The sequence below is a fragment of the Fukomys damarensis genome, unplaced genomic scaffold, assembly GCF_012274545.1.
Source record: "Fukomys damarensis isolate Sample0158 unplaced genomic scaffold, DMR_v1.0_HiC HiC_scaffold_6, whole genome shotgun sequence".
NCBI classification, from domain to species: Eukaryota; Metazoa; Chordata; class Mammalia; order Rodentia; family Bathyergidae; genus Fukomys; species Fukomys damarensis.
This window is the reverse complement of record NW_022900918.1, coordinates 14,215,776-14,241,823: the sequence shown is the minus strand read 5'-3', so window position 1 is coordinate 14,241,823 and position 26,048 is coordinate 14,215,776. Positions and strand designations below refer to the sequence as shown.

Sequence of the window (26,048 nt, the reverse complement as noted above, 5' to 3'; positions counted from 1 at the left end):
TCTTACAGATCTCTCCAGTAGCCACACCTCCTTTGGCCTTAATTTTATACTTGATTCTTTTGGGCCAGAATTTAAGGTTTTTAAATCTTTCTGCTGTGCTTTTTCTTGAGTTGTATTATTTATCTGATTAAAAGCAGCTGGCTGTACTCAGTCACAGCCTAAAAATGGGGCTACACTGATATTTCCTCCACCAGATAAGTAGTCACCATCTTTAAATTAAGCCTCCCATAGAGTCTCAGGACATGGGCAAAATGTAGAAAGATTCTTCGCCAGAGTGTAATACATGTGGCCTCTAGTTCATTTCTTAGATGACCCCTCATTCCTTTCTGAAACTTCATGAATCTGGCCTCTGCTGAGCTCTTATCACAATCATCAAGTTCTGCTTAAAACATTCTAGGGCTTTCCTAGCTTCCTTCTCCAAACTCCTCTTGCAGACAAGTTGCAAAGGCTTCTGAACCACATGTTCAGGTATAATCACAGCTAGTGAGTTAGCCTCACCACTTCAGTGGTACCAAATTGCAGTATTCCTTAGCTTTTCTGTTGCTGGAACAAAATAGCTGACACCAGCAATTTAAAGAGAGATTTCATATAGCTCATGGTGAAAGGGCATAGTACAGCATATGTTGTTCATGGTGATTGGGAAACTGTCTGATAAAAAAGGCCAAAAACCAAGACTAGACAGAACCACTACAAGCCTTTATTGTAGAGGCAATCTTCCGGGCTGACTCTGATTGAAGGAGAGAGAGCAATATAGCAGAATGGAGAGCTTCTTTTATAGGATTGGGGTGGGGCCTATAGGAGCTGGGGTGGAGTTAAGTGAGGTAGTATTAAGGGATTAGAGGAGCCTGTGATATCACTAGGAGGGGCTTGTAACATCACTGATTACTCAGAGGTAGCAAGTATCTGGTTACTTTTTGGCAGGAGAAGAGGCATCATGGGAAGAAGAAGGCTGGCCTTTGTTAGGTGGGAGAAGCCATCTTTTTATGTGAGAAGCAGAGCATTATGGGAAGGAGAGTAATGGCCATCTTACAGTGAGGGAAATCTAACATTCTAGGCTTTTTTTTTTTTTTTTTTATGGTTATTGGGCAAAGGTCTCTTCTTCTGGAGCTGCTTCAAGATGACCAAGAGGCAAAGTTTGGGGCTAAACCTGGATCTGGTGGGGGCTTCTTCCCTCTCCTGCAGTGGCCAATACCCTGCCATGACGATTTCCTTGACTGTCTGGTTGGTAAATGCCCTCGTGCATTTCTGCCAGAAGTTTTGAAAACAGCATAACAGACACGGGCCTACCATGGCCAGAACACATATGCAGTTCAACAGCTAAGGCCTTTCCAAAGAGGTGTGGGCTAGCCGGGAGTGGTGGCACACACCTGTAATCCCAGCACTTGGGAGGCTGAGGCAGGAGGGTCACTGTGACTTCAAGACCAGCCTGGGCTGCATAGTGAGTTCCAGGTCAGTCTCAACTATATAGTGAGACCCTGTAAACCAAGGAGGGGTGGGCTTTCAAGACCAGCCTGGGCTGCATAGTGAGTTCCAGGTCAGTCTCAACTATATAGTGAGACCCTGTAAAAACCAAGGAGGTATGGGCTATCCCAAAAGCCCTGTGGGAGAACTGTCCAAGTAAGTTGTTGAGAGTATTCTGAATCAGGGTCAGTCCATGTGAATGCAAAAAGGTGTCTTGTGAGTTGTAGTGTAAAGGGATGGTGAACAAACCATCTTTGAGGTCTAAAACAGTGAAATGCCCCACAGAAGAAGGAATATGAGATAATCAAGTGTAGGGATTGGGAACCACTGGATGTATAGGAAGTACATCAAATTAATGGCCCTTAGGTCTTGTACCAACAGGTAGGAGCTGTTTAGATTTAGGACTGGGAGGATGGGCATGTTGTAGGGGAAGTGATAGTCTAAGAAGTCCCTTATCAAGTAGGCCATTGATTATAGATTTTAGTCCTTTTAGGTATCTCAAGGCTATGGGGTATTGTGGGACATTTGGGAATTGGGTGCTATCTTTAAGGGAGGTCTGAATGGGAGTGTGATGTTTAGCAGTAGAAGGGGTGGAGGTGTCCCAGATTGAGGGGTCAGTATAAGGGGTCATGGAAGGAGATGGGGCTGGGTTGGAGATTGAGACAGTCAGGGGTACAGCAAGGAGCAGCGAGACACCTGTAGGGTCTGATTTGACTGGGTATAGAATGAGTGAGGCCTTGAACTTGCTTAGGCTGTCTGTTCCTAAATTGGGGGTAGGACAGTTATGAATAACTAAGAAGCTATGTAAAAATGTGCTGCCTAACAGAACAAACTAAAGGAGGGATGTCAGTGGTCTTGAAGGAATCCCTTAGACCACCACAATAATTAATGTGGAGGAATGAGTGGGGCCTGAATATTGTGATAAGGCGAGTATGTAGCCCCCGTGTCAAGAATGAGATAGGCCTACCTGAGACGCTGACAGTTACCCTGGGCTCGTTGGAGGTGATGGCCGTGGGGGCTGTAGATGACCCTGGGCACTACACTTGTCAGTCCTCTGCCACCAGTCTGATGAGCTCTGGTAAAGACGTCTCTGTACCTGCTGGTTGGGCTTGAGAAGGGGATGGCCTCTTACCTTTTTGGTGAAGGGGACAGTTAGCCCTCCAGTGACCCATTTGCTTGCAGGAGGACAAAAGCCAGGTGGTAGCTTGGGATTGGGGCCATTCTCTAGCTCAGTGCCCAGTCTGTCCACATTTAAAACAGGCCCAAGGAGGAGGACCATCACAAGAGAATGTCTTCTTGTAGGACAGTGCAGGGCTGCTGCCAGCGTCTGCTAATTAGCCACCTTCTGTTGTTTTTCCTGTTCCTCATGGTTATTGAATACTTTAAAGGCAATATTAAGGAGCTCTGTGTAGCCTGTTGGACCCTCTTTGACCTTTTAAGTTTCTTTCTGATATCAGGGGTAGACTTTGCAATAAAATGAGTATTAATAACAGTTTTGCCAGCCTGGGATGTAGGATCGATTTTAGTATATTTTTGAAGAGCATCAGCCAATCAGGAAAGAAATGGAGCTGGATTTTCCTGAGGTCCCTGGGTTATTTCCCTGATCTTATCAAAATTAACTGTCTTTTGGGAGATCCTCTTTAGGCCTTCAATGACACAAACAATCATATGATCTCAAAGGTCTCTGCCTGGGTCATCATCCTGATAAGGTGATGGGGTATCCCCCAGAGGCATGGTTCTGGGCCTAGTGGCCCAAAGAGGGTCTCTCAGACGAAGCACTTGGATTTCTTAGAAGTCTCCCAGAGGGAGAGAACGAGAAAGAGACAGAGGACCAGAGTAGAGGGAAGCTAATTACCTACTCACCCTGAAATCAGTGACAAGTGTGCATGTGTGTCGTCAGCAATGGCAAAGATAGGAAGCTTCGAAGAGGACCTGGCTCAGCAGGTGTGGTCTGGAGGAGGCAGCCGAAAGGCCATTCGACTCTGTCCCGCAGGGGATGGTCACTTAATTGACCACCTTCCTCCTGGGTTTTTGGCACAAGATATGTTAGGTAAAAGAGCCGAAAAACCAGGACCAAACCAAGACTAAGCCTTTTTTAGGGGGAGGATCTGCCGGACTGTCTCCTAACAAAGGAAAAGAAGCATGGCAGAACAGGGAGCTTCTTTTATAGTAACAGGGTGGGGTTAACCTGAGTTGAGGTGGAGTTAAGTGAGGTAGTATTAAGGAATTGGAGGAGCCTATGACATCACTAGGAGGGGCTTTGATATCACTGGTTACTCAGAGGTAGCAAGTATCTGGTTACTTTTTGGCGGAGAAGAGGCATGGGAAAAAGAAGGCTGCCCTTTGGTAGGTGGGAGAAGACATCTTTTTAGGTGAGAAGCAGGGCATTATGGGAAGGGGAGTAATAGTCATCTTCAGGCGAGGGAAATCTAACAGAAGCAGATCAGGAACAGTACCAGAGAATAAGGGGCCAGTGACAAGATGTAGACTCCAAGGTCACACTTCTATAACCCAGACATACGCAGAAGCGTACTTTACTGATCCCCTAGGTGGTCTGAAGCTAGTCAATCTAAATGATGTTATTTAACTACTGTTACATAGAGCTTCAGTAGTGGAATACATTATTTTAACTAAAAAATACATTGTTGTTACTGTTGTTGGATAAACTTGTTACTTCATCTTTAATGTAAATTTTTATACTATTACAGGTGACATTTTTGTTAAATTTGTTTTTTTATGTATTACTAGTACTCATTTACAGGTTTTAGTTGTATTTATGTTAATTTTCCGTTTCTTAGATTGCATGGAGTTAATTGTTAATATTAATTCTCTGTGACTTTATAAATAATTGTTCAGTAGAATTCTTAAGCAGAACTCTGGTTCATCAGACCTAATGAATAATTATGTCACAGATCTTTCATTTATGTTCTTTTTTAGCCTTCTGTTGTAAAAGAGACAACTCCAATAATGTTGGCTAGTTTAACCCTTCTTTCATTTTCCTATTAAATGTCAAAACATAATTTCATAGTTGTGAGCTTCAATGGGGTGAGTTCTGGCTTGCTGGGCACAGACCCATTTTCGGCCTATCTTCCAGGCATATTGCTAAATAATGCTATCTTACTCTCACTAGAGTCTCAATTGGATAGTAAGTTCTATAGTTAGCCTAGCTATAATGCATACTGGCTAAGAACATGTATTCTAAGATTTACTTTTGGATTAGTTTCTAGTTTCTGGCTTCTTCACTTTTATTGGCCAATTATGACCTTGGGAATTCAACTTCCCTGACTGTCAGTTTTCTTACATTTAAACTCACCATGACAATGGAACCTATTTAACTTGGACTGTTAATGAGAATTGTTGATATGTATGACAATGCCTAGCTTGTACTAGCCTTAAGTAAATGTTTGATTATGATGCTGGTGGGCTATTTATTAGATTATTTTCTTTGAGCTTGATTCTTTTCCATTGTCAGCCTTAATGTACTTGATTTTCTTATAATACTGTGATACTCATTATAAAACTTTGATTATTAAGAATATTTCACACAATTTTCAGATGAAACAAATTCCACTGTGATATCAAAAAAGTCAGTGTTCCATAGTTACAAATTAGAATATAAAAACAAATTTAACATAGTATAACTCCAAAGTGATTGTGTTGATGTTCCTATTAATTTTTAAATCTCTAAGGGCCAGAGATTTAGCTTAGTGGTTCCACCGCCTGCTTCACAAGTGCAAGGACCTGACTTTGATCCCTGGTACCAAAAATTAAAAAAAAAAAATTTTTTTAAACCTCTAAAACTTTCTTAATTTGAGATCAAATACAGTATTAGCTGATATTCCAATGGCATATAAAAGTTTCTTTTATAATTAAAATATTATGTGAAGCATTGGCAAAATATGAAATGATCAGTGATTATAATTCTTCATGCAAGGATACCCTGCTAGAATTTTGATATAATTTCTTAAAAATTTTTTTCTTTTGTGTGCGTGTATGTATGTATGCATGCATGGTGTCGGGTACTGGGAATTGAACCTAGAACCTTCGTACCTAGCCACATCATCAGGCCATGTTATGTTATGTTATGTTTGTTATTTTGAGGAAGAGGCTTACTAAGTTGCCCAGGTTGGACTCAGACCTCAGATTCTCCTTCCTCTTCCTCCCAGAGTTCTGGGATCACAGGCCTGTATCACCATGCCTGGCTTATGCATATTTTTTATGCTTAGTTCTTTAATATGATTTCATACTATGATACACATTAAGGCCTTTTCTTCCCTTACCAATATGTCTTAAAAGCATTTGTGCTTTATTGTAAACCATAATAAGTGTAATCAAGAATTTAGGTCAAAGAGTTTCCACAAACTTCTCTTTTAATTTAGTTACTACTTATATCATTTCATTGTCATCCTCTAGCTATGCATTTCCAGTTATATCACTGACTGATTTTGTTGTATGTTTTTGTTTATTTTCATGGTACATACATTTTTATGTTTTGCTAGGCTTTTCATATTTACTCCATTAAGATACTGTATATGTACATAAGTAAAATTGTAGGCATCTGTTCATTTTCAGAAGTGGTATAGTATTATGTATACATTAGCAGAATCCTTTTCTTACTTTCCAGTACAATGTGAATGCAGACAAGGTCAGTAAATAACATCTTCCACATTCTACTTCATACTACATGACCTATTATAATATGATTATACCATAGTTTATGCAGCTATTAATTTTGTGGATGAGCATTCAGGTTATTTTTACTTTTTGTGTGATTACTATGCTAAATATTCTTTAACTTACAGCTATGCATAGTAAAGCTTTTGTTTCTATAGTAGACCTCTCTAGAAATACAATATCTCAGTTAGAGTGTGTATTTCAAATTTACAGACACTTCACATCCTTTTAAATAGATGTAGGAATTTATATATTCTCTAATGCGTAAATGTGTTTTCTCTGGTATCCCTTGTAGTAGTTCTTTTCAATTTTTGCAAAATGTTTAACTGTTGTCCTGTTAAATAGCACCAAAATTTTCATATAAATATTCTTTGTAGATTTTAATTTATTAGCTGAATATTATTCTACTCACTAGATGTGACATAAATTTTTCATTAATTAGCCCTTAAGTTTTGCTACAGTTACTAATGTACAATTATTAGTAAACACTTTTGAGCTGAAATATTTTTAAACTATTTTAGAGTTTTCCTTAGGATAGATTGTAGAAATTATTGGGGTAACTGAGGTTTCTACAGTTACTACATCAAGGAATAATAATTTTTAAAGTCTCAAAATGTATCACTAGGAGCTTTCTGAAAACCTTGTCTTATTTGTACAGCCATTTATTCCATACCTTCTTATCTGACCATGGATAGGTGCTGAATAACTCATTATCTACACATACGCTTTTTAATATCTAAATCTGCCTATTTTATTTACTTTCTTCTCTAAAATAAACCAACATGCCGGGGATTTAGCTCAGTGGTACCTCCACCTGCCTCGCAAGCACAAGATCCTGAGTTCAAACCCTGGTACCAAAAAAATAAAAAAATAAAAATAAACCAACATATCCTGCTAGTTCAGACTTTTTAATAGCTTTTGAATAGTTTTACTTTCCAGAACTACATTATTGCCTTACTTCTCCCTCTTGTCTCCTTTCCCTGAATTGCAGCAAAAAATCTTTTAAAATTGGTATTACCCAACAGTCTTGATCCATTATCCACTGCTGTTCACAGTGATCTTTCTACAGTGCAGATCTGATCAGTAGCACTTCTCTTGAAAACCAACATTGTTCATAGTCTACATAAATTCTGCATTCTTGTCTCTACAGCCTTCTCTTTCTTCTTTTCTACCTTTCCCTGTGCATTTATTTTTCATATCTTTGAACCCTTTTAGTACTCTGCTCTCTCCTTTCTTAAGTCTTAGTTTATGTGGTGTTTTTTTATTACTCCAAATTCCCCTACTTTTTTCACCTTGTTTTTCTAGCTCCAGTGTATTTCCTTTTTTTATACCACTCATTTCTTGTTTAGTTGTGCACAAACCTTCCTCCTGGAATAACATTATGAAGCAACTGTTCTTATATTTTGCTTACCAAGTATGACTGGGACAGCATTTTGCCAGACTTGGATCTTTGTTGACTAATTGAAAACAGTTCCGAGATTTTTCATCACCTCTAGCATTGTCTTATTGTATCAAAAAGTTTTAATTGCCTGAGGTTTTTTTTAATCCATCTCCCTAAAATAGTTTCCCACTATTTTCTGCTCTATAACCTGTGCTTCATTCACTTCAGCTGCTTGTTTAACTATCAAAATTGTTTAACATTTTCATGCTTTTATAAATTCTATTTCTTTTAATTGCAATCTCTTCTCTTTCTTCTGCCATGTTAAATGTTTTTTGTTGTCTTTGAAACATCGCAGATTAACCCAAGTTGATTTGATTGCTTTTCATCCTTCAAGGGACAATGCACACAGATTTGCTTTTTATAGCATTTATGACAATATGTTGTAATTCTTTCTTTTTATTTGTTTCCCTAGTGGACTCATTTGAGAGTCTGTTTCTTTATCATGAGAGATAGTTTCTGCCAAATAAAAGATAATAGAAAATGGTGAATAAATGAATGATTGAACTTTGTTTGTAAAAAAAAGATCACTTTAAAATAAGGATCAAATATATATAATAGATAATGTGACTAGGAAGAAAAGGTGCAAAGGGGAAGTGGAAGAGGTAGGGGAAAGGAAAGAAGGGAATGGAATTAACATGAGAAAATGAAAAATTGGAAAAAAATCTTTGTAAATAGAGAGGAGTGGAGAGGTTGAAAGGAGGACAGAGGAATAGGAAAAAAGTAAGAAGATATATTATGTAAAGGTACATCTCCAATGATGAGTGTCATTATATTGTCTATCTAAAATGTACCAATAAAATTAATTTTTTTAAAAATCATGTTAGTCCATCAGATATTCAACTTCAGAGCCGTACTGTGTTTTCTAGGCATACTTGCTCATGGGCCTTCTAGACTTACACATTAAAAGCTTCCAAAACGATCAAATTAGGTAGAAAGTAATTAATGAATATTTGGATATAATATATTTTTATGGAGGGAAATAATATCCCAATGAGATCATAACAGTTAAACAAGAGTAATACAATTTTTTTAATAGTTATAATTTTTGTGTAGTTGGAAAATACTTTCTAGAGTAATTTATACTTTCTATTTTAATAAATCAATTGAAAAATAATACATCTTGATGAAATAAGACATTTTGTTCTTTGAACAAATTTATTTTCTTTTGGAAATGGAGCTCATTTTATTTTATTGTATCTTAAAAATGACTGGTACTGCATTACTGAGAAATAATATTTAATTCTACTAGCGTTAAATCTGTGTTTTTATCTGTGGTTAATTTCGAACTATATAATTTTTTTTTTCATTGGGTTGGTGGTGTTTGTATTTTTGGACCTAGAACCAACTGAAATACTTCGGTTTATAAAAGATACTTTGTACTTAATCTTCTGTTTGTCAAATTTATTACAGGACAGTAGTTTCAGTTTATCCAGTCATTAGAAAAATTAAGATGAAATCAGTAGTCACATGAAAACAAACATGACTTATTAAAAATGTTAAATTCTCATATACTCAATTTTCTTTTCAAATGCTGGTACTGTCACATTTTAAACGCTTTGAAACTTGAAGATAGTTTTCAAGTTGCTAAAACTCAAGGGGATTTTTCTATAAAAGATAAACTAAAAACTTAAGATATAACTATAATCTGTGAATATGCTTTGTATGTTATAAATACATAGTCGTGTTTCACAAAGAAATGAAAGATGGTTAATGTCACTAAGATGTTGCTAGAGCTCAGGTTATCCTTGTTATATCTCCCTCCCCCTCCCTTCTCCCCCTCTCCCTCTGTCACATCATGGAAATCTTTTGGTTTTGTTTTCATTCATCTGATTTTCATGACTTCTGTCACAATATGTGGAAAAGTCAGTAACATTTTTATCTTATTTTTTTAGCAAGATTGATGTAGATACTAAATCTGGAAGACTTTGTTAGACCCTACTGATTAATTTTTAAAATTAATCGTGTTTTTGTATTTCAATAAGAAATTGTTTTCAATTATTATATGGTTTACTAAGTTTTAAAATGTGATACTAAGAAATATTTGTGAGTTAATTTGATTATCTATTTGAGACTCTAAGTAACTACCTAATAATTTTATAAGTATAGAAGTTGGAATTTGTACTTTATAAACTGTATTTAAGATATTTACTTTTGTGTGGAATGATGACTAGATTATGTTTAGAGGCAAGGGGTTGGAGTGCGGGTATTGGGAGAAAGGTGTAATTTCCAAAACAGTTAATAAATTTCATGCATTTTAGTTAATTATTTTTGTTCATTATAGTGTTTTCATTTTGTGAGCTTTTCTATGCACATACAAAAATGTTTCTCCTCAGGCCCCCTTGTATTTGCTGGTCCTATTTTTATGAACAACCGAGAACAGGCTCTAGCCAGACTCAGATCCCATCCAGCACAGCTAAAGCATAAACGGGACAAGCACAAAGGTATTTGGTCTTCCTTATCAACTAGGTGGGATAATCTCCCAGTTTCTTCCATTCGTTTGAATTTTGTCTCTGGGAAAATGCATAGACCTGATTCTTCTACTTTGCTTCTATCATTGTATAGCCTGAGGAGAAAGAACATGCTGAAAGTGATAGTTTGTCAGTGACTGTCATGTCTCTCATTTCATTTGGTTGTTAACTTTTATTAAGACATTTTATAATATACCTTTTTCATTTCTTTTCACATTTTATGAAAGGAAGAGAAAAGGGAATATATCATTACTTTCTCTTTTTTATCCTTTATTATCTGATCTTAGATGACTGTGATCTAGCATTTTACAGTTCTTTGAATGCTGTTTATATGTCATAGAATAAACTTACTAAGTATAGTTCATAAAGTAATGACTGCCATTACATTTTCTACTGTTTTAGTATTAAGGTTTGCAGAACATGTGAATACAGAAATATTTTATATTGGAGGGTAAGTAGAGATAGATACAAGCAAAGCGTGAGTCATGTAGACCTGCCTCAGTCTTAGAATCTGTCAGAGGTCTAACCAACTTTGTGAGGGACTAGGATTTCATTCTTTATTGTACTTTGAGATCTGAGTTCTGGATTAACATTTGCATATTATTTTTTAAGATCTGAGTTCTGGATTAATGTCAGATATTCCTAAATCTTGATTGTTTTTGTTTTAAACAGTCAGCTAATATCAGGAAAAATTAAATACAGAGAATTTTTAAATTTATGGATAAGTATGCTTTGAGTCCTGGTATATGAACTAGGGAAGCTCCACTGGCTAATGAAACTTGCAGGTGCTATTTTCTTAAATGTCTAAAAGTTGCCCTGAAAAATAGAGTAGAATATTTTTAATATACGTATTCTGCATATATGTATATTAATTTTTGTGTCTGTCTTTTTTTCCTTTGCCACAAAACTTACAGTTGAATTTTTTTAAAGACTTTCATGTGCAATATATAATCAACTTTGCTTTTCTCAGTCTGTTGGTTTGCCACTCAACAAGCACATAAAACTTCTCTTTCTAGTGAAAGTACAAATAGAACTAAAACCTTAAAGTATATTCTGCAGAAGTAAAATTGAGTATGTTTTATAGCTAACATAATTAGAGCTACAGTAAATTTGTGACTATTTATACTAACATGCTCTAACAACACCATAAATATTTAAATCTAAGGAACAATATTTAGAGTATACCATCTAAATTATTTTAGTTATTGGCAGATTTTCTCATCTTTTATGCTACTATTAGAACAGATTTTTTCAGTGTGTGTTTCCCTCACTTACATGAAAGTGATATTTTTCTAGTTTTAAACTAAGGTTAAATATTAGCATCTCGTGAAGCAGTTTAAAGTGTTATGGACAAGCATCTTTAGTTTCTTTAGATTTTTTTAATGTAATAATTGAATATGAAAATTACAAATTTAAAGCAGACTTTTTCCAATATCATGTAATTATTAGCTATAAAAACCATTAAATAATAGCTTTATATCAATTTTGTCTGTCTTTGTTGAGTATAGCATTAGGGCAATATCTTTGGAAAGATCTACTTGGTAGTATTAGAGGACTAGAGTTTTTGTTTTTCTTTTCTAATTTTAATATATATGCTGCCAAAGTGAATACGTTGTTTTGTTTTCTGGTTTTATAGAGTTACATAGTTTCATCTCTGTTCTCAAAATGCATATGCAATGTAAATAATATAATGGTGCCCTATTTACATAGAGTATTAATTCACTACTCACTAATTTCTGTTCATACTCTAACCCTTTACATTCACTATCTTGTCATTTTTTTTCTTTTCTCTACTCACTGCTTTTGTTATGTAATTCATAGTCTTATAATGTCCCTTCTCCTATACTGTCTTCCAATTTATGCACTGAAAAGTTCACTGTACTAATTACTGTATTTTCTTAAATATATTGTTGGTATGAATTGTAAGATATAATGATTAAAATTTTCTTGATTATAAATTTGTAGGGATAAAAACTGTGGATTTATTGTTAATGAGTGATTTCTTTTTAAAAATTTTTACTTTTAATGTAATACAAGTAGATATTTTAAAATTAAAAACTATGAAAAATAAAAAAAGAATTACATAATAAAATAATAACAGTGGTTAATATACTGTGTTATCATGATCTTATAAGAATGGCCAAAATGTCACTCAGTTCATGACAAGAGTGATTTCTAAAATGAAAAGTTGTAGAGCTTCTGGCTGACTAGAAAGAATTCAAAGAATGTTATGAGAGGGCAAATTTTTACTAGAGGCAAAATAGAGTATATAAGACTGAATCAATAAGTAAAATTCCATATAACACATAGTTATTCCTAAATGTGATCCTAAATTTTATTTCAAACAGATGCCTGTGTTAATATTTGTTTCAGCCACTCATTGCCTTACATAAAAAGATTTCAATATAATAAATCTAGTAAGAACATCTGAATGTGATTTTTTTCATACCACATACCTACATATATTTTAAATTCTCATTAAATTTTGCTGTGACTAATAATTAAGAACCTCATCCCTGTGTCTTTTATTTTCATTGTTAATAATTGAGACATTGATTTTATATAGATACAATTTAGATAAACTTTAACAAAGTTTTTCTAATAGCAGATTAATCTCTAAATAATAGCTACTACTGTTTTAGTCATAATGGTTTCATTCAGTAGATTACTGAACTTTTTAAAAAGTTCTCCTTCCCTGATGATATGTCTTTATTTTGGAATATATATCTATATTTAATCACCAACTCAAGGGAAGGGATAAAATGCTAATTTCAAAGGTAAGAGCTTCTAACCACGCATCTAATACATTTGTATAAAGTGAAATACTTTAAATGTGCAAATTAGTTAAGACTGGCAAAGTCATGTGAACACAGCTTTTTTTTTCATGCTAAATTAGATTGGATTTAATTAGATATTTTTATCAATTCAGAGAAAATTATAAAATTTTTTTCTATCTGGTATTTTATTTAAAGTCTTTGAAAGATATGTATTCCTTTTTGTGTAAGTCCCGTGTATTTAGCCATTCTACTGTCTTTCCAAGACAAGTAGGCTTTGAACTAAGACTATGTTTTATTTCAGGTAAAGCTGAATGATTTTTTTTTTACCCCATCCATTTTTTAATTTGATAAATTCACATTAGACTATTTAGCAGGAGTTATATTTTTATCCTATTATAGTAAAACCTCTCACTAATTCAGAATTTATGATAGTTCGGATGCAGTATTTGTGATCATTTTGAGTTAAAAAAATCAAAGTAATTTCTTCCTCTGAATTTTCAGGGTCATACTTTTAAGGGGAAACCTGTCTAAAATCACTAGCTTTTCAAACCAAGGGCTCAAGAAATTAAGGATTCCTTCAACGTGCCTTCAGCTTCTGGGTCCAGCAGTTAATTCTTGTATGTTAAAGGACTTTTATGTTTATGATACATTTTAATGTAATGTTGACCTATTTTGAAGTATAATGTAGGTGAACATATTTTATGTATTATAGATTTAGTTTATTCTATAATCTATACTGCTTGAAGGTAACCAAACTGAAGTTATACTTACATGTTCTATGGTTAGTACTTTCACAGTAAGTCTCATGGACCTACCCATTCTGTTATTCCGAATTAGTGAGGTTTTACTGTCCTAATGTTATAAAGAGTTTTAAATGATAAATGATACAGAAACTATAGAGTCATTTAGTTATAGTATAAGAAATCATAGTTTGGGTCAAGTTTGTTTTAGGTGGATATTACTGAAAGTTAGATTTTAAAAAGAAAAAGATAAAATGATTTGGTGTTACTTTCTTTAGCATTCTAAAATAAGCAATAAATACAGAATTGTAAGTATGTTTCTATAGATTCATATGTGTATCTGCATGTTATATACACTTGTTTAGAGTTTTAACATCACAGGCAAGTACTTTAGATTAGTTGGTCTTTGAAATTCCTTCCAGATTTTCATACTGTGTGCAAGGAATTTGAATCTTGTTGTCATAGAGGTCATATTTTATTACTGTAAAGTATAGTTTTTGATACAACAAAGTAAATATTCTCTTCTTTTTACACATTCCAAAGTAAAGTTTTTATGTTCTGGAATGTGGTTTTTAAGCTTTGGTTAGAATGCCAGAAGATTAGTCAAGATGTAGAAAACAGTGGTGGCCTAAAATAAGCTTAGTTCAAAAAGAAAACAAAGAAGGGGAAAAGGAATGAAAGCAGAAATGAGTAAGGGGCAGAATGGCTACAGGGTAAAGGGGAACAAGAGAGATAAATGAGAATAGGCCATTGAACTATAATACATTGAGGTATTTATATTTTTGGTCTTTATACATTTTTAAAGTTGAGTTTAGAAGTATTGGTGGACAGTGTACCTTTTCTGAGATCTATTTTAGAAATCTAAGTCACTTGCGAAGCAACTAGGAATTACTTTTAAAATGGCAAGTACTAACGATATCACTAAGTAAAATAATTGTTAAATACTTTGCATGCAGTAATTTTTATGCAAACTAAGTTTTCCCACATAAATTTAAAGTTTTCCATTAAATTTTTATTTCTAAAACTTAAGTATCCTTTTTCATTACATAACCGATTAGCTTAATAGGTTTTATCCCTAACCATATTCTTAACTCTGTTTTTATTGATTTAGCAATATTGTAAACATGTATACAGTATAGCTTTTCAAATTTGCTTCTTTGCAGGTAGATTCTTGGTCTATCACTTCTAACAGCTGCAGATTCTTCCTTGTTTATTTCTTTTAACATTTTTCTCTTATTCTTCCTTAGTAAATTGATATAAAATTTTGTTTTGAAGATAAATAATGGCTTAATTGCAAACTATAACACTTACAGATGGAAATGGAGAAAGAGGAGAAAAAGATGCAAGCAAAATCACAACATACCCTCCAGGCTCTGTGCGATTTGACTGTGAGCTTCGAGCAGTACAAGTCAGCTGCGGATTTCACCATTCAGGTAGCAGCTGGAACTTTAGGGTATAACTGCATTTTTACAATTGTGCTAAATAAATATCTTACTTGCATGTGGTGATCGATAGTCTCTCAAGTCTATAAGAGCTTCATATTTATTTCATAATCTATTTTTAAAATATTGGCATTATGGAACAGGTACTATACTTACCCAAAAATCTCATTTCTAGTGTGTCTTCTAATGGACTTGTTTTATAATTCAAGGAATTGCCAAAGATGAGATAATCTTTGACATCCTTTTCAACTTTAAAATGCTGCGGTTTTTGTGACATGGTCCTATTTTTTTTTAATATTCAATAAGAAATCTGTGTCACCAAAATTTTTTTTTATCTTAAATGTACAAGATAATTAAATTCTTAGTAAATTCTTAACATCCAGGTTAGAGAGCTTAGGTTGTACTATTCAACTTTTGTAAAGATTAACAATGTTAAGTTTCCTCTTTGAGATAAAATTTATTTGCTTCTTTTATAGAATATTACAGGCATTAAAGGTACTGTATATACATTCCATTGAAGTTGTACATAATCATGTAGAGCTCCAACCCATCTGCTGCCTGTACTTACTCCAGATATTAAAGAATAGTACTTAATATGTATTACCCACTGTTAAGATTTTACAGCTGACCAGAATCAATTTGTGTTATTATTGCTGTTAAATAGCATTTGTAAGAATGCATCTATCTACAAAGGTAGTTTGTAGAGCTAAAATTATATTGACCTCATTAAATATGAATTCATCTTGCCTTCCATTACCCACTTTAATAACTATAAATTTAAAACAATGAAAATGACACTGCTTTCAGAATGGTTATGATAGAAATACAAAATTATATGAGGAAAAAAATAAAGCTGTTTATTTTGGTTTCAGTGGTTTTAATGGAAAATGGAGATGTCTATACTTTCGGATACGGACAGCATGGGCAGCTAGGACATGGAGATGTCAATTCCAGGTACTCACTCATTTTTTATTTGAAGATACTAGATTCTTATCCCCGCCCTACACTTTTCCTTTCTCTCTTTCTTCTTAAATCAGTATTTCTAGAATTGAAGTAATATTTATACTACTCTTTTACAATCTCTGCCCTGTGAATTCTTCATGGTCCTTGATTTTGTGATGCAATGCCTTTGTGGGGTAGTTTGAAGAAGTTGATTTATGTTTTATGTATTTTAAATATGAGTATGGTTTTCAGAAATTCCAACCATTATCTTTTTTTTTTCAGCTTTAATTGAGTTTATTGGTACATTTTAGGGATACAGTACAGTTACATTCATTGTTGGGGTCTTGTACCTCTACATGACAAGTCTTGATTCTCATTTTTTCCCCTTACCTCTGCCCTCCCTTCACCTCCTCCTCCCCTCCCCATCTACAAACACTTTATTTTCATCTTTTCATTCTCTCACATTTTTTTCTTTTCCCTTTTTACTCTTCCCCTACCCATCCCACCTTCCCTACACCTTTAGCTCCTTTCTTCCTATTTCTAAATGTCAGTAATCTTATTAGAATCTTATGCATTGTTGCAGATTATTTACACCAGGGAAACTATTCGGTATTTACACATGTGTAACTTATTTATTTCACTTAGGAGTATATCTTCAATATGTATCCATTTTCCTATGAATGAATCTATTTTCTCATTCTTTATGGCTGAGTAATTCCAACCATTGTCTTAACAATCATTCTTTTTTAAAGGTTATGCATAGCAATAGGAAAAAGAGAAAAAATCCCAAGTTGTATTTTTAAAAACATATCGAGTCTAGAGGTCAATGTAAATGTTTACCTATCATATCCAAATCCCTGTTTGATTTCCAGCACTGCAAATATGTACATTGTGCTCATGCACACACACACCACCACAGATTCAGCCATATTTTTGATATTGTCTGTTTTGAAATCTGGTCTAACATTAACAAACATAAAGTTGTTGAAGCTCTTGAATAATTTTGAAATGAAATATACAGGTCTTTCTGATAAACTATTTTGATTTATTCAACATGATGAAGAACTAACTGATAAAGTCTACTAGTAGTCATTTCCAAATTTCCTGGTATTCATTCTTCCCTATTTCGGTTTATTAGTAGTGTGTCTGCTGGTGATATGGTATGAGTGTATAGCTGAAGATTACTTTTCTCACCCTAAACTGCAGCAAAATACAGACAGCCATGTGAACTAAAGTGGTATGTGCAACTTTGGAATTAGGCTGTGAAATGGAAGGGGCATACCCTCCCCATATTTCCTCTCCTTACCACTGGCTGGAAAACATGTACAGTGATGTGAACTGGAAAAGGTCATTGCAGAGTTCATCATTTGGAGACCATGTTTTGAGAATGACAAAGTACAAGTTAGGAGTAGCTGGTGTCTCTGACACTATAAACTGCCACATCAGCATCTAAAAATTACACACTTAAGTGAGGAGTAAGATTTTATCTTAAGTCCTGTTACTTTGGCTTTTGTTACAGTGGACAAGTCCATATCCAACTTAATACAGCCAGGGTACTTTTGGTTAAAAGTAAGAGAAATCTGTCTTTCTTACTTCAGTTTTTCCTAGGAGATACCAAGACAGTATTTGATGTGCAAAGGATCATTAGGGGAAAACTGAAACTTGAAGGAAATGAGCAATCATAGAAAGAGAGAGAGAACCCATGGATATGATGCAGGTCTGAACTCTTGTGAAAGGAGAGAGGGTAGAAAGGTTTGAGTAGGAAAAGTTTAGATTACAGTGCAGCTTTGAGCATTTGAACTAGGGCAATGAGGTGTCCCCAAACCAGAGTTGCCTTTGAAAGAGTCCTGCATTGGGCAGGAAAGGGGTTGCAGTTACACATTCACTGTGCTTTGTTGCAGGATGGTAGCATGCCTGGAGAAAAATGGCCTCATGGAGCCAGAGACATCACCTGAGGCTATCAGTCAGCTCCTCTCCCTTTGGCAGGTTTTCTTGAAGGAGATCTGAGTAATTTTTATGTCTATGGAGATCAAATCTATTTTTCAAATCTGGATAGATATAGGTAGCTTCAGGCCACACTTGACTCAGCAATACATTTTGTGCAAGAACCTTCATTTTTTTTTTTTACTCTTTTCTCTGCATTGCTCTCCCTTATAGTCAGAGTGCATAATTTCCCTCCTCCCAAATTAAAGGGATGCTGTGGTGTCTCATTTATATTTATATATGTCATCTAGATAATAGGTGAAGCCAGGATTTTTACTTTGTCTTGAACTCATCCCATTGTTAATGCAGGGGTACATTATGCCATTTATGTGACATGAACTAGTGATTACATAATTAATATGTGTGAGGAACTTGGCAGGTTTTTTTGGTTGTTGTTTTGTTGTGTTTTTTTGTTTGTTTGTTTTTGTTTTTGTTTTGTACTGGGGATTGAACTTGGGCTCTTGCGAGGCAGGTGGTGGAACCACTGAGCCAAATCCCTGGATCTACTGTTTTGTAGACTTAAGACATAGAAGGTGACTTATTTTCATCATCATTGCTATTATTATTTGCCTGGAATTATTTTGTGAGTCATATAACTGAGAAAGGTGCAGTGCATTGAGATATGATGGAGCCTTAATTGTGCATGCAACAGGAAAGGGCACTTTTTCAAAAGAATTTGTATTTGGATGTCTTTCCACAGAAAGTAATTGTTATTTCTCCTGAGTTGGAAAGAAACTAGTGAAAACCATAACAATACTCACATCATATCCCTTAGGTTAAGTTTAATGTTATCTTACTGTTCAGTATGAACAATGAGCAGCATAAGCCAAGGTTTTGCCACACCATTTTGAGCTATAATGAATATTGAGAGGGAAGTTGCTCTTGTCAGCTTTTAAAGTAAAGAAGTTATCTAAAAATTTTGCTTTGTGGCCTTGATTATACTGTGAACACTATTCTTTAAATTGTAGTGATTTCCTGAGGTGACAGTATCACTCAGTGTTTTGAATAGTTTAGATTTATCATCCTCATGGAATATGATAACTTTTATTGTTGAAACACTGTATCAGTGTTGCTTAAAAAGATTAACTCTAGTGAGATCTGTTTTAACTACCCAGAATTCTTCTTTCTGACATAGAAAGCTTAGTCCTGCTTTCATTAATTGTCTTGTAAAGAAGATGTGGAGTAGGTGGAGCTAAACTGAATAATTTAGTATACTACCTACATGTTTTTTGTAGTAAAGCAGCAGTGTGTCAAGACCACTTCTGTGGTTAGCACTCTATTCTGTATGGGATTTGAAAGACAATAAAATTTTCATAAAATTGTTTGGAAAGGAGTTATATACCTTATATGGAGGAATAATTCCAAGGAATAAAGTCTAGCAACACAGTTAATTACCACACAATATATTTAGATAGTTGAAATAATGTATATAGTTGGAGAATATTTTTGAAAAGTTTCTGGTAATCAAGTACTATTATTTGGAATTTATTGTATAACACATTAATAATGTTAATTAGAATAAGAAATATCACAGTGTACATTATGAAGAAGATAGAAAAATGCTAATGGTGTTCCCTTTATGTAATGTGTCATTCTTCCAAAATTCAGTGTTTAGATTGTGTCCTGATTCTGTCACTTCATAATACATGTCCTGGTGAGGTTATTCAACCTTCTCGTGTCTCGGTTTTCACCTGTTTAAAGGAAGTCTATCTTTTTCAGAGATTGTGTAAAAATTCAGAGAGATGATTCAGTTATCTACTTAGCACAGATTCCAGCGCATAGTAAATGCTAGCCATTGCTATTTTTGTTTCTGAAAGTGAATGTCGAAAGACATAAAGTTTTTTTTTATACATTCACTCATGACATGAGTCTGTGTATCCTTTGTTTTGATCAGTATGCCTCCTGAATGCTTTTTCCATTTTCGGTAAACTCGAGGCCTGGATATTGGGAAATAAACTACATAATACAGCTGCTTTTCTTTTCCTTTTTCTAATAGGATAATATTTCTGGAATCATCCAGGCAAGGTTCATGTGTTTGCTTCACAACTTCTTATCAACTATGTGATTAATTTCTCCAAGCTTTAGTTTTCTTTTCTTTTTTGGTACCGGGGATTAAACTCTGGACCTTGCACTTGGTAGGCAGGCAGCAGCACCACTGAGATAAATCCCTGGCCTGAGTTTTCATTTCCTATTGCATCATGGTTCACTGATGTAAGTGTATAAAGTACCTGGCATACACACACGTGCATACCTGTATATAATCTTTCTTTTCTTCTTCTGCTTTCTAAATAATTTAATAAATGAGCTTACTGGTATCATAGAGTTCAAAGAATCTTTGGGCTAGAAAACCTACAACCAACCTTTGGGGAAATCTTTTAAGTTCCTCACATGTACCCATCAAGTTCTTTTGATAATCAGAGATATTATTTTATATCAGAGTGCTTTATCAACTGCAGACAATAAACACTTATAGGAACTCTCTGTTTTCTTTCTTGATTGTTTCTGTGAGATCAGTAGTTCAATGTCCAGCACTTTGAAGTGGTAATTATTCATTTGCCAAAATGCCCTATACCACAGAATTGAGAACCACTTACTTTTTTGTTGCTGTTCCTGCCCATATTACCCTATCCTCAAATTTCAAAAAACAACAAAAATGAAAGAAACTACTGTGTTTTTTGAGTAATGACCATTCTGTTTTACTGTTCCTTTACTGCCTATCTACCTGTTAGCTATAATGTTCTCTTCATTGAAATTTTAGCATCTGTCTCATTGTTTTTTATTTTTTATTTTTAGTTGTGGGTCTTATTACAGTTGTAAGTGACTTCACTGTCATGTGAATGGCTCCAATCAGCATTCTTATCTTGACCCTCATACAAATGTCTTATGAACTTTATTTCTACCTTTATGGAGTTACTTCTCAACTCCCAGGTTGGATCTCTCCTCCAACCCTGAATTCTTAAGTTTAAACAACCGTTAATCTGATGACAGCTTCTTCGTCTGTTATGCAGCCCACCTTTACTTACCTTTGACTTCGTCAGTACTTTATTTCCTACATACAGTTGTCTACTTTTGACTCTTTCACCCTTTTCACTTTTATAGCTTACCCAGTGTAAAGATTATTTTATCTTCTCATTTAAATTCTTACATTGTCCTCAATTTTCTTATCCTGCTTCTAGGACATGACAAAATATTGTATGACAGTCTATGTACTTTCCATGCCTATACTTAGGCTTCAGGAAAGAAAGAAAATTCATCATATGATCTGTGCAGATTATTAGGTGATTTTCAGATTCAGCTAGTACCTTCTTTCCCATCTTTTATAGTTTCCTAGATCTTATTTTTTCTCATAGCATAAGTTTACTTTGCCACCATCTACCTCGTTATTTAACTGAAAAACCTTCTTTGCCCCATATTGTTATCTGTTGAGTCTAGTCCTTATTCTTCACATAGCTGCCAAATTCATCCATTCTTTTCATTCTTCAGGCCTTCATAACTCACCAAAACTCTAGTGAAATTTTCTTAACTAGGTTTACAGCTCCTAATCTTGTCACCTTCCAATTCATTTTTCATTGCAGTCTGATAAACATTGAAGGTAAATATCTTTTATGTATTTTTTAAAATTTGAATTATTTTAATTTCATTGTTTAAAAGTAAAGCTTTCCTGTTAGGTGTAAAGTATTTCTATGCTGGTTCTAATTACAGGTAATGAATACTAAAGATGGTTGCTGAAAATGCTTAATAAAAGTAGGAAAGGATACTAGAATGTCATTTGTCATAATAGCTATGTGTTTGTTAAGTGTTTATTATGCCAAAAGTGATTCAAGCACTTGACATCGGGGAACTTCTTTATACAAAGAAACTACATGGAGTAGATACTATTTATTATTATCCTTCATGTTACAGAAGAGAAAATTGAAACACAGAAAGTATGAATAACTTGTTCAAAGTCGTTGTCTCGTTGCTATGCAGTGGTAGAACATAATTCACACCTAGGCCCTCTGGTTCTGAGCCTCAGCTGGTTGGTAGCCACTACTATACTGCCTTTGACAATGCTGTAATATTCTGACTTATGAACTACTATAGGAAAATCTGAGATTATAGTTTAGTGATAAAAAATTAAGAGTAGAGGATTATGTAATTAATTATTTGGTCTCCTTCCTGGATTGAATCCCTATGAAGGTATCATGATTTTTATTTTGTCCAACAGCTGTTTAATGAGAGATCTCTGTCATGCTATTTAGTGTATAAGTAACATTTTTTCTTTTAGAACAAAAGTAGAACTAGTATTTCAGAAAAGTTGAAAACTGTGTGTCCATGATTAAGGAGTAAATTCCAGAATCTTGTAAATAATCTTATAATCAGCATCTGTCATTCTCATCTTTGTTTTCTAGCACCTAGAGTGGGGCAGATGCCTTAATATGTATTTATTGATTATTCTTATGAGTCCCTTTCTTTTTTCTAGTTTTTAATTGCACTGTTTATTATTTTTTTATTTCAGTTGAGTCTTATGAGAAATTGACATGTTTTTTATTTGTTTTTTTTAACTAGGGGATGCCCCACTCTTGTTCAAGCCTTGCCAGGCCCTAGCACACAAGTCACTGCAGGCAGCAACCATACGGCAGTCCTCTTACTGGATGGACAGGTCTTCACATTTGGAAGCTTTTCTGTAAGGGATTTTTAGAATATTAATAATATTGCATTATAATTTATCTATGTTAGCTTTCTTCTTGTTTCAGTGAAATTCTTGTATTATACCAATTGCATATGCATAGATTCTGCCTACAACTCCATTCCATACAAAATCTGAATGACATTCTTTCAAACAATTTTCTTTTCTACCTCAGCATTAGAATTTACTCAGTTTAACAGCTGTGTTTGATTTGGACATGTTTGTGTAGATAGAAATCCTTTAAAAAATATTTAGTAATTCTGTCATCTAATTTGTAAAGATTCATTTTTCTTAATGTAGAGAATTATTTCTATTTCAGAACTTTTTAAAAGCCTACTTCATAAAATAAAGTTTCTTTAAATTTGTATCCTTTCTGTGTATCTGCCTGCCTCCCCCCCATTAAAGCTTGAAAAGACTGAAAATGAAAATGCTTGGAGAATTTTGTATAGTGGATATTAAAGAAAATCATCATAATGGTGTGTTAAACCTGTACCTTCTAGGGTAACTGTTAAGAACTATAGAACTTTTATTTTATTATTTGAAGATGTAATTTTTATTTCTTGATCTTTAAAAACCATAAAATATGAACTTCAAAAATCTTTTATTTGGAAATTATTTCTGAAACTTACAGAAAATTTGCAAAAATAAAAACAGTATGTAGACCATCTATATACTCTTTAACCAGATTCACCTATTGTTAATATTTGGATCTGTTTAATATTTTGATCCATTTATCATTGATATACACATTCTTTCTTGCTTTCTGTATATGTGTATTCAAATGTGTTTGCTTGTGTATAAACATTTTCCCCAGGCAAGTAAGAATAATTAATGGGGCTGGGGATGTAGCCCAGTGGCACAGCACCTGCCTAGCAAGCGCAATTCCTGAGTTTGATCCCTAGTAACCCCCCAAAAACACAAACAATAATTATGTATTCTCTGACCCTTTACTTTATACTTTAAATAGTTTATATTTTAAATACTTTATATTTTGTCAGATGGTTCAGCAATTTTTGATATTTTTTCTCCCTCTGATTTGTGATCAGTCATTGCATTTTTGTCTTATTTATTCTGCTTTAATCAGGAACATGTGCACTTTTTTGTCTACTACGATACTGAAATTTTTAAAGAACATGGTACTTCTTAAAAAATAGTTTTCCTCTTTTTTATATTATTGTTCTCTGATATGGTACGAAAAGGGTAAACTCAGTAAAGTGCTACTCCCGCCTGCTTCGCTGGTACTCCTGCTTCCTGTCTCATTCACTTTATATTTGTAGGTCTTTTCTAGTTTATTCTTTCTTTTTGTTCTTGTAAAGATAAAGAAATGAGCAAGTATATGCACACTCAAACACACCACATAAACACATACAGTAGTTATTTCCTGTCTTTTTCAGAAGGAAATATTGTATATGTGCTTTTTTCTGCTTTGTTCTTTGCACTTTAATATATCTCCTAGAAAGCACTCCATCACTCCATAGGAATCTTTCTTTTCTCTCTGCATAGTAGTCTGTATGTGCATATGTACTTTATTTAGTCAGTTTCTTATGCTTAGATGTTTAAGTACTTTCCAACATTTTTCATTGATAATAGGGAGTGTTTTTAGAAGTATATCTTGAGGTTCATTCTAAGAAGTGAGGCTGCTGGGTTCAGGGTTTATGCTTGTGCTCCATATAAGATGTGAACATCCTTTTCTGTTGTGTTCACATCAGCAACAGGTGAGAGTGCCTGTTTTTCCCCAGCCTGCGACAGAATGTATTGTCATACCTTATATAATTTGTGCCAGTCTGATGCATGAGAGCCATCAAATCCTGACTCACTTAATATTTTGATATTAAGGGTTAGACTTGCTCTTTTGGAGGATGACTTTAGTACTTTTTCTTGGTCCTCTGCACTCCTCTCTTCTTCATGAGCTTCCCTTTTAGTGCTCTATATGTACTCAGGTTTGTAGGAGCTTGTTAGTTAAAGGTAACTACCTTAAATGACATTATATTTGCTGTCTCTTACTGCTTAAGGTTTAAGATTTATGTGCTATGTGTGTGTTGGTTTTTATTTTTAGGATAGTGTGGGAATGCTAATGGCAAGATATGAAATCAGTTAATCATTATTGTTCTTCAGTCCCAGAAGTCCTAATTGCAAACTTTTATAAACTTATGGGTGGTTTATTTATAATCTCATTCTGAGTTGCTGTGTGGCTGTTCAGTTATCTTGTATTTTTCGCTTTTCTTCACATTAGATGATTGGTAGTAAGGGATTAATAGAATGATGAATTATTTTATTTTATAAGTGTTTTGTCCAAATATGTCATTTATAAAGAACAAAATCTCATACAACTATTTTTACCTACTATCTCCTTAACATTTTAAAAATTTTAAATCACCCAGCAATATTGTTAATATGGCTTATTTAAATTTTTAGAAAGGACAACTGGGCAGACCCATCTTGGATGTGCCATATTGGAATGCAAAGCCAGCTCCCATGCCTAACATTGGATCAAAGTATGGAAGAAAAGCCACCTGGATAGGTGCAAGTGGGGACCAGACTTTCTTACGAATTGATGAGGCACTTATTAATTCTCATGTACTTGCTACATCAGAAATTTTTGCCAGTAAACACATAATAGGTAATACCAACAACAAACAAATCCCATCCCCCAAACCTTTATCATGATTGATAGTAAATGATTTCTTTCCCTATGATGAGACAGTCATATAGCTTTTGGTTTTTTCTGTTGAAGAAATTTAAATGAAGCATCTAAGTTTATATGTATCTTTGTGCTAGAAGAATGGAATAAATGAGAAATCTAGAAACCAGAATATTTATAAGATAGACAATGGTAGAAGCATGAATTAAATTGTAGTAGGATAAAGCATTCTGGAGTGAGAGACTTTTCTGTTTTTCTTCTTAAGTAAATAATAGAAATTAATGTTTATTGCATATAATGATCGAACTTTGAAATTTTGTTAAAAGCAAGATATCACTCTATACTTATATTTATGATACCAAGAATAATTGCATAATGGAGTAGTATAGCATAGGGATTAGAAGCATGTGTTGTGGATTTAAGACAGCCAAAGATGGTAGTCCTAATTCTGCCACTTAGAGATTTTTTTTTACTTAAGCTCTTTATATATGTTTTACCTGTGAAATGCTGATGCTATTATGTACCTATGTGTTTTGAGGAATATAAGAAGGTAATGTATATTAAAAGTAAACATATTTTCCCTTTAGGCCTGGTACCTGCTTCTATATCGGAACCTCCTCCTTTTAAATGTCTTCTGATAAATAAAGTGGATGGGAGTTGTAAGACTTTTAATGACTCTGAACAGGAGGACCTACAAGGATTTGGTGTGTGTCTTGATCCTGTGTATGATGTAATTTGGAGGTAAGCATATGTGTTTATAAAATGTAGTGCATAAATAAGTTTTGATCAAATTATCCTTTTTTGGTAACA

The 26,048-nt window shown here is 34.0% G+C and overlaps 1 protein-coding gene across 1 annotated transcript in view; it reads left to right on the top strand.

The window, feature by feature from the left end:
• The window catches only part of Mycbp2 (MYC binding protein 2), a gene marked incomplete at its 5' end in the record, with an annotated part of 279,711 nt that overhangs the window by 81,014 nt on the left and 172,649 nt on the right, over positions 1-26,048 (top strand). The window contains 6 exons of the mRNA XM_033760909.1: positions 9,910-10,017; positions 14,875-14,994; positions 15,876-15,957; positions 22,477-22,594; positions 25,013-25,217; positions 25,826-25,979. Of these exons, the coding sequence (XP_033616800.1) occupies positions 9,910-10,017; positions 14,875-14,994; positions 15,876-15,957; positions 22,477-22,594; positions 25,013-25,217; positions 25,826-25,979 (787 nt within the window). The remainder of the gene's footprint in view (positions 1-9,909; positions 10,018-14,874; positions 14,995-15,875; positions 15,958-22,476; positions 22,595-25,012; positions 25,218-25,825; positions 25,980-26,048) is intronic.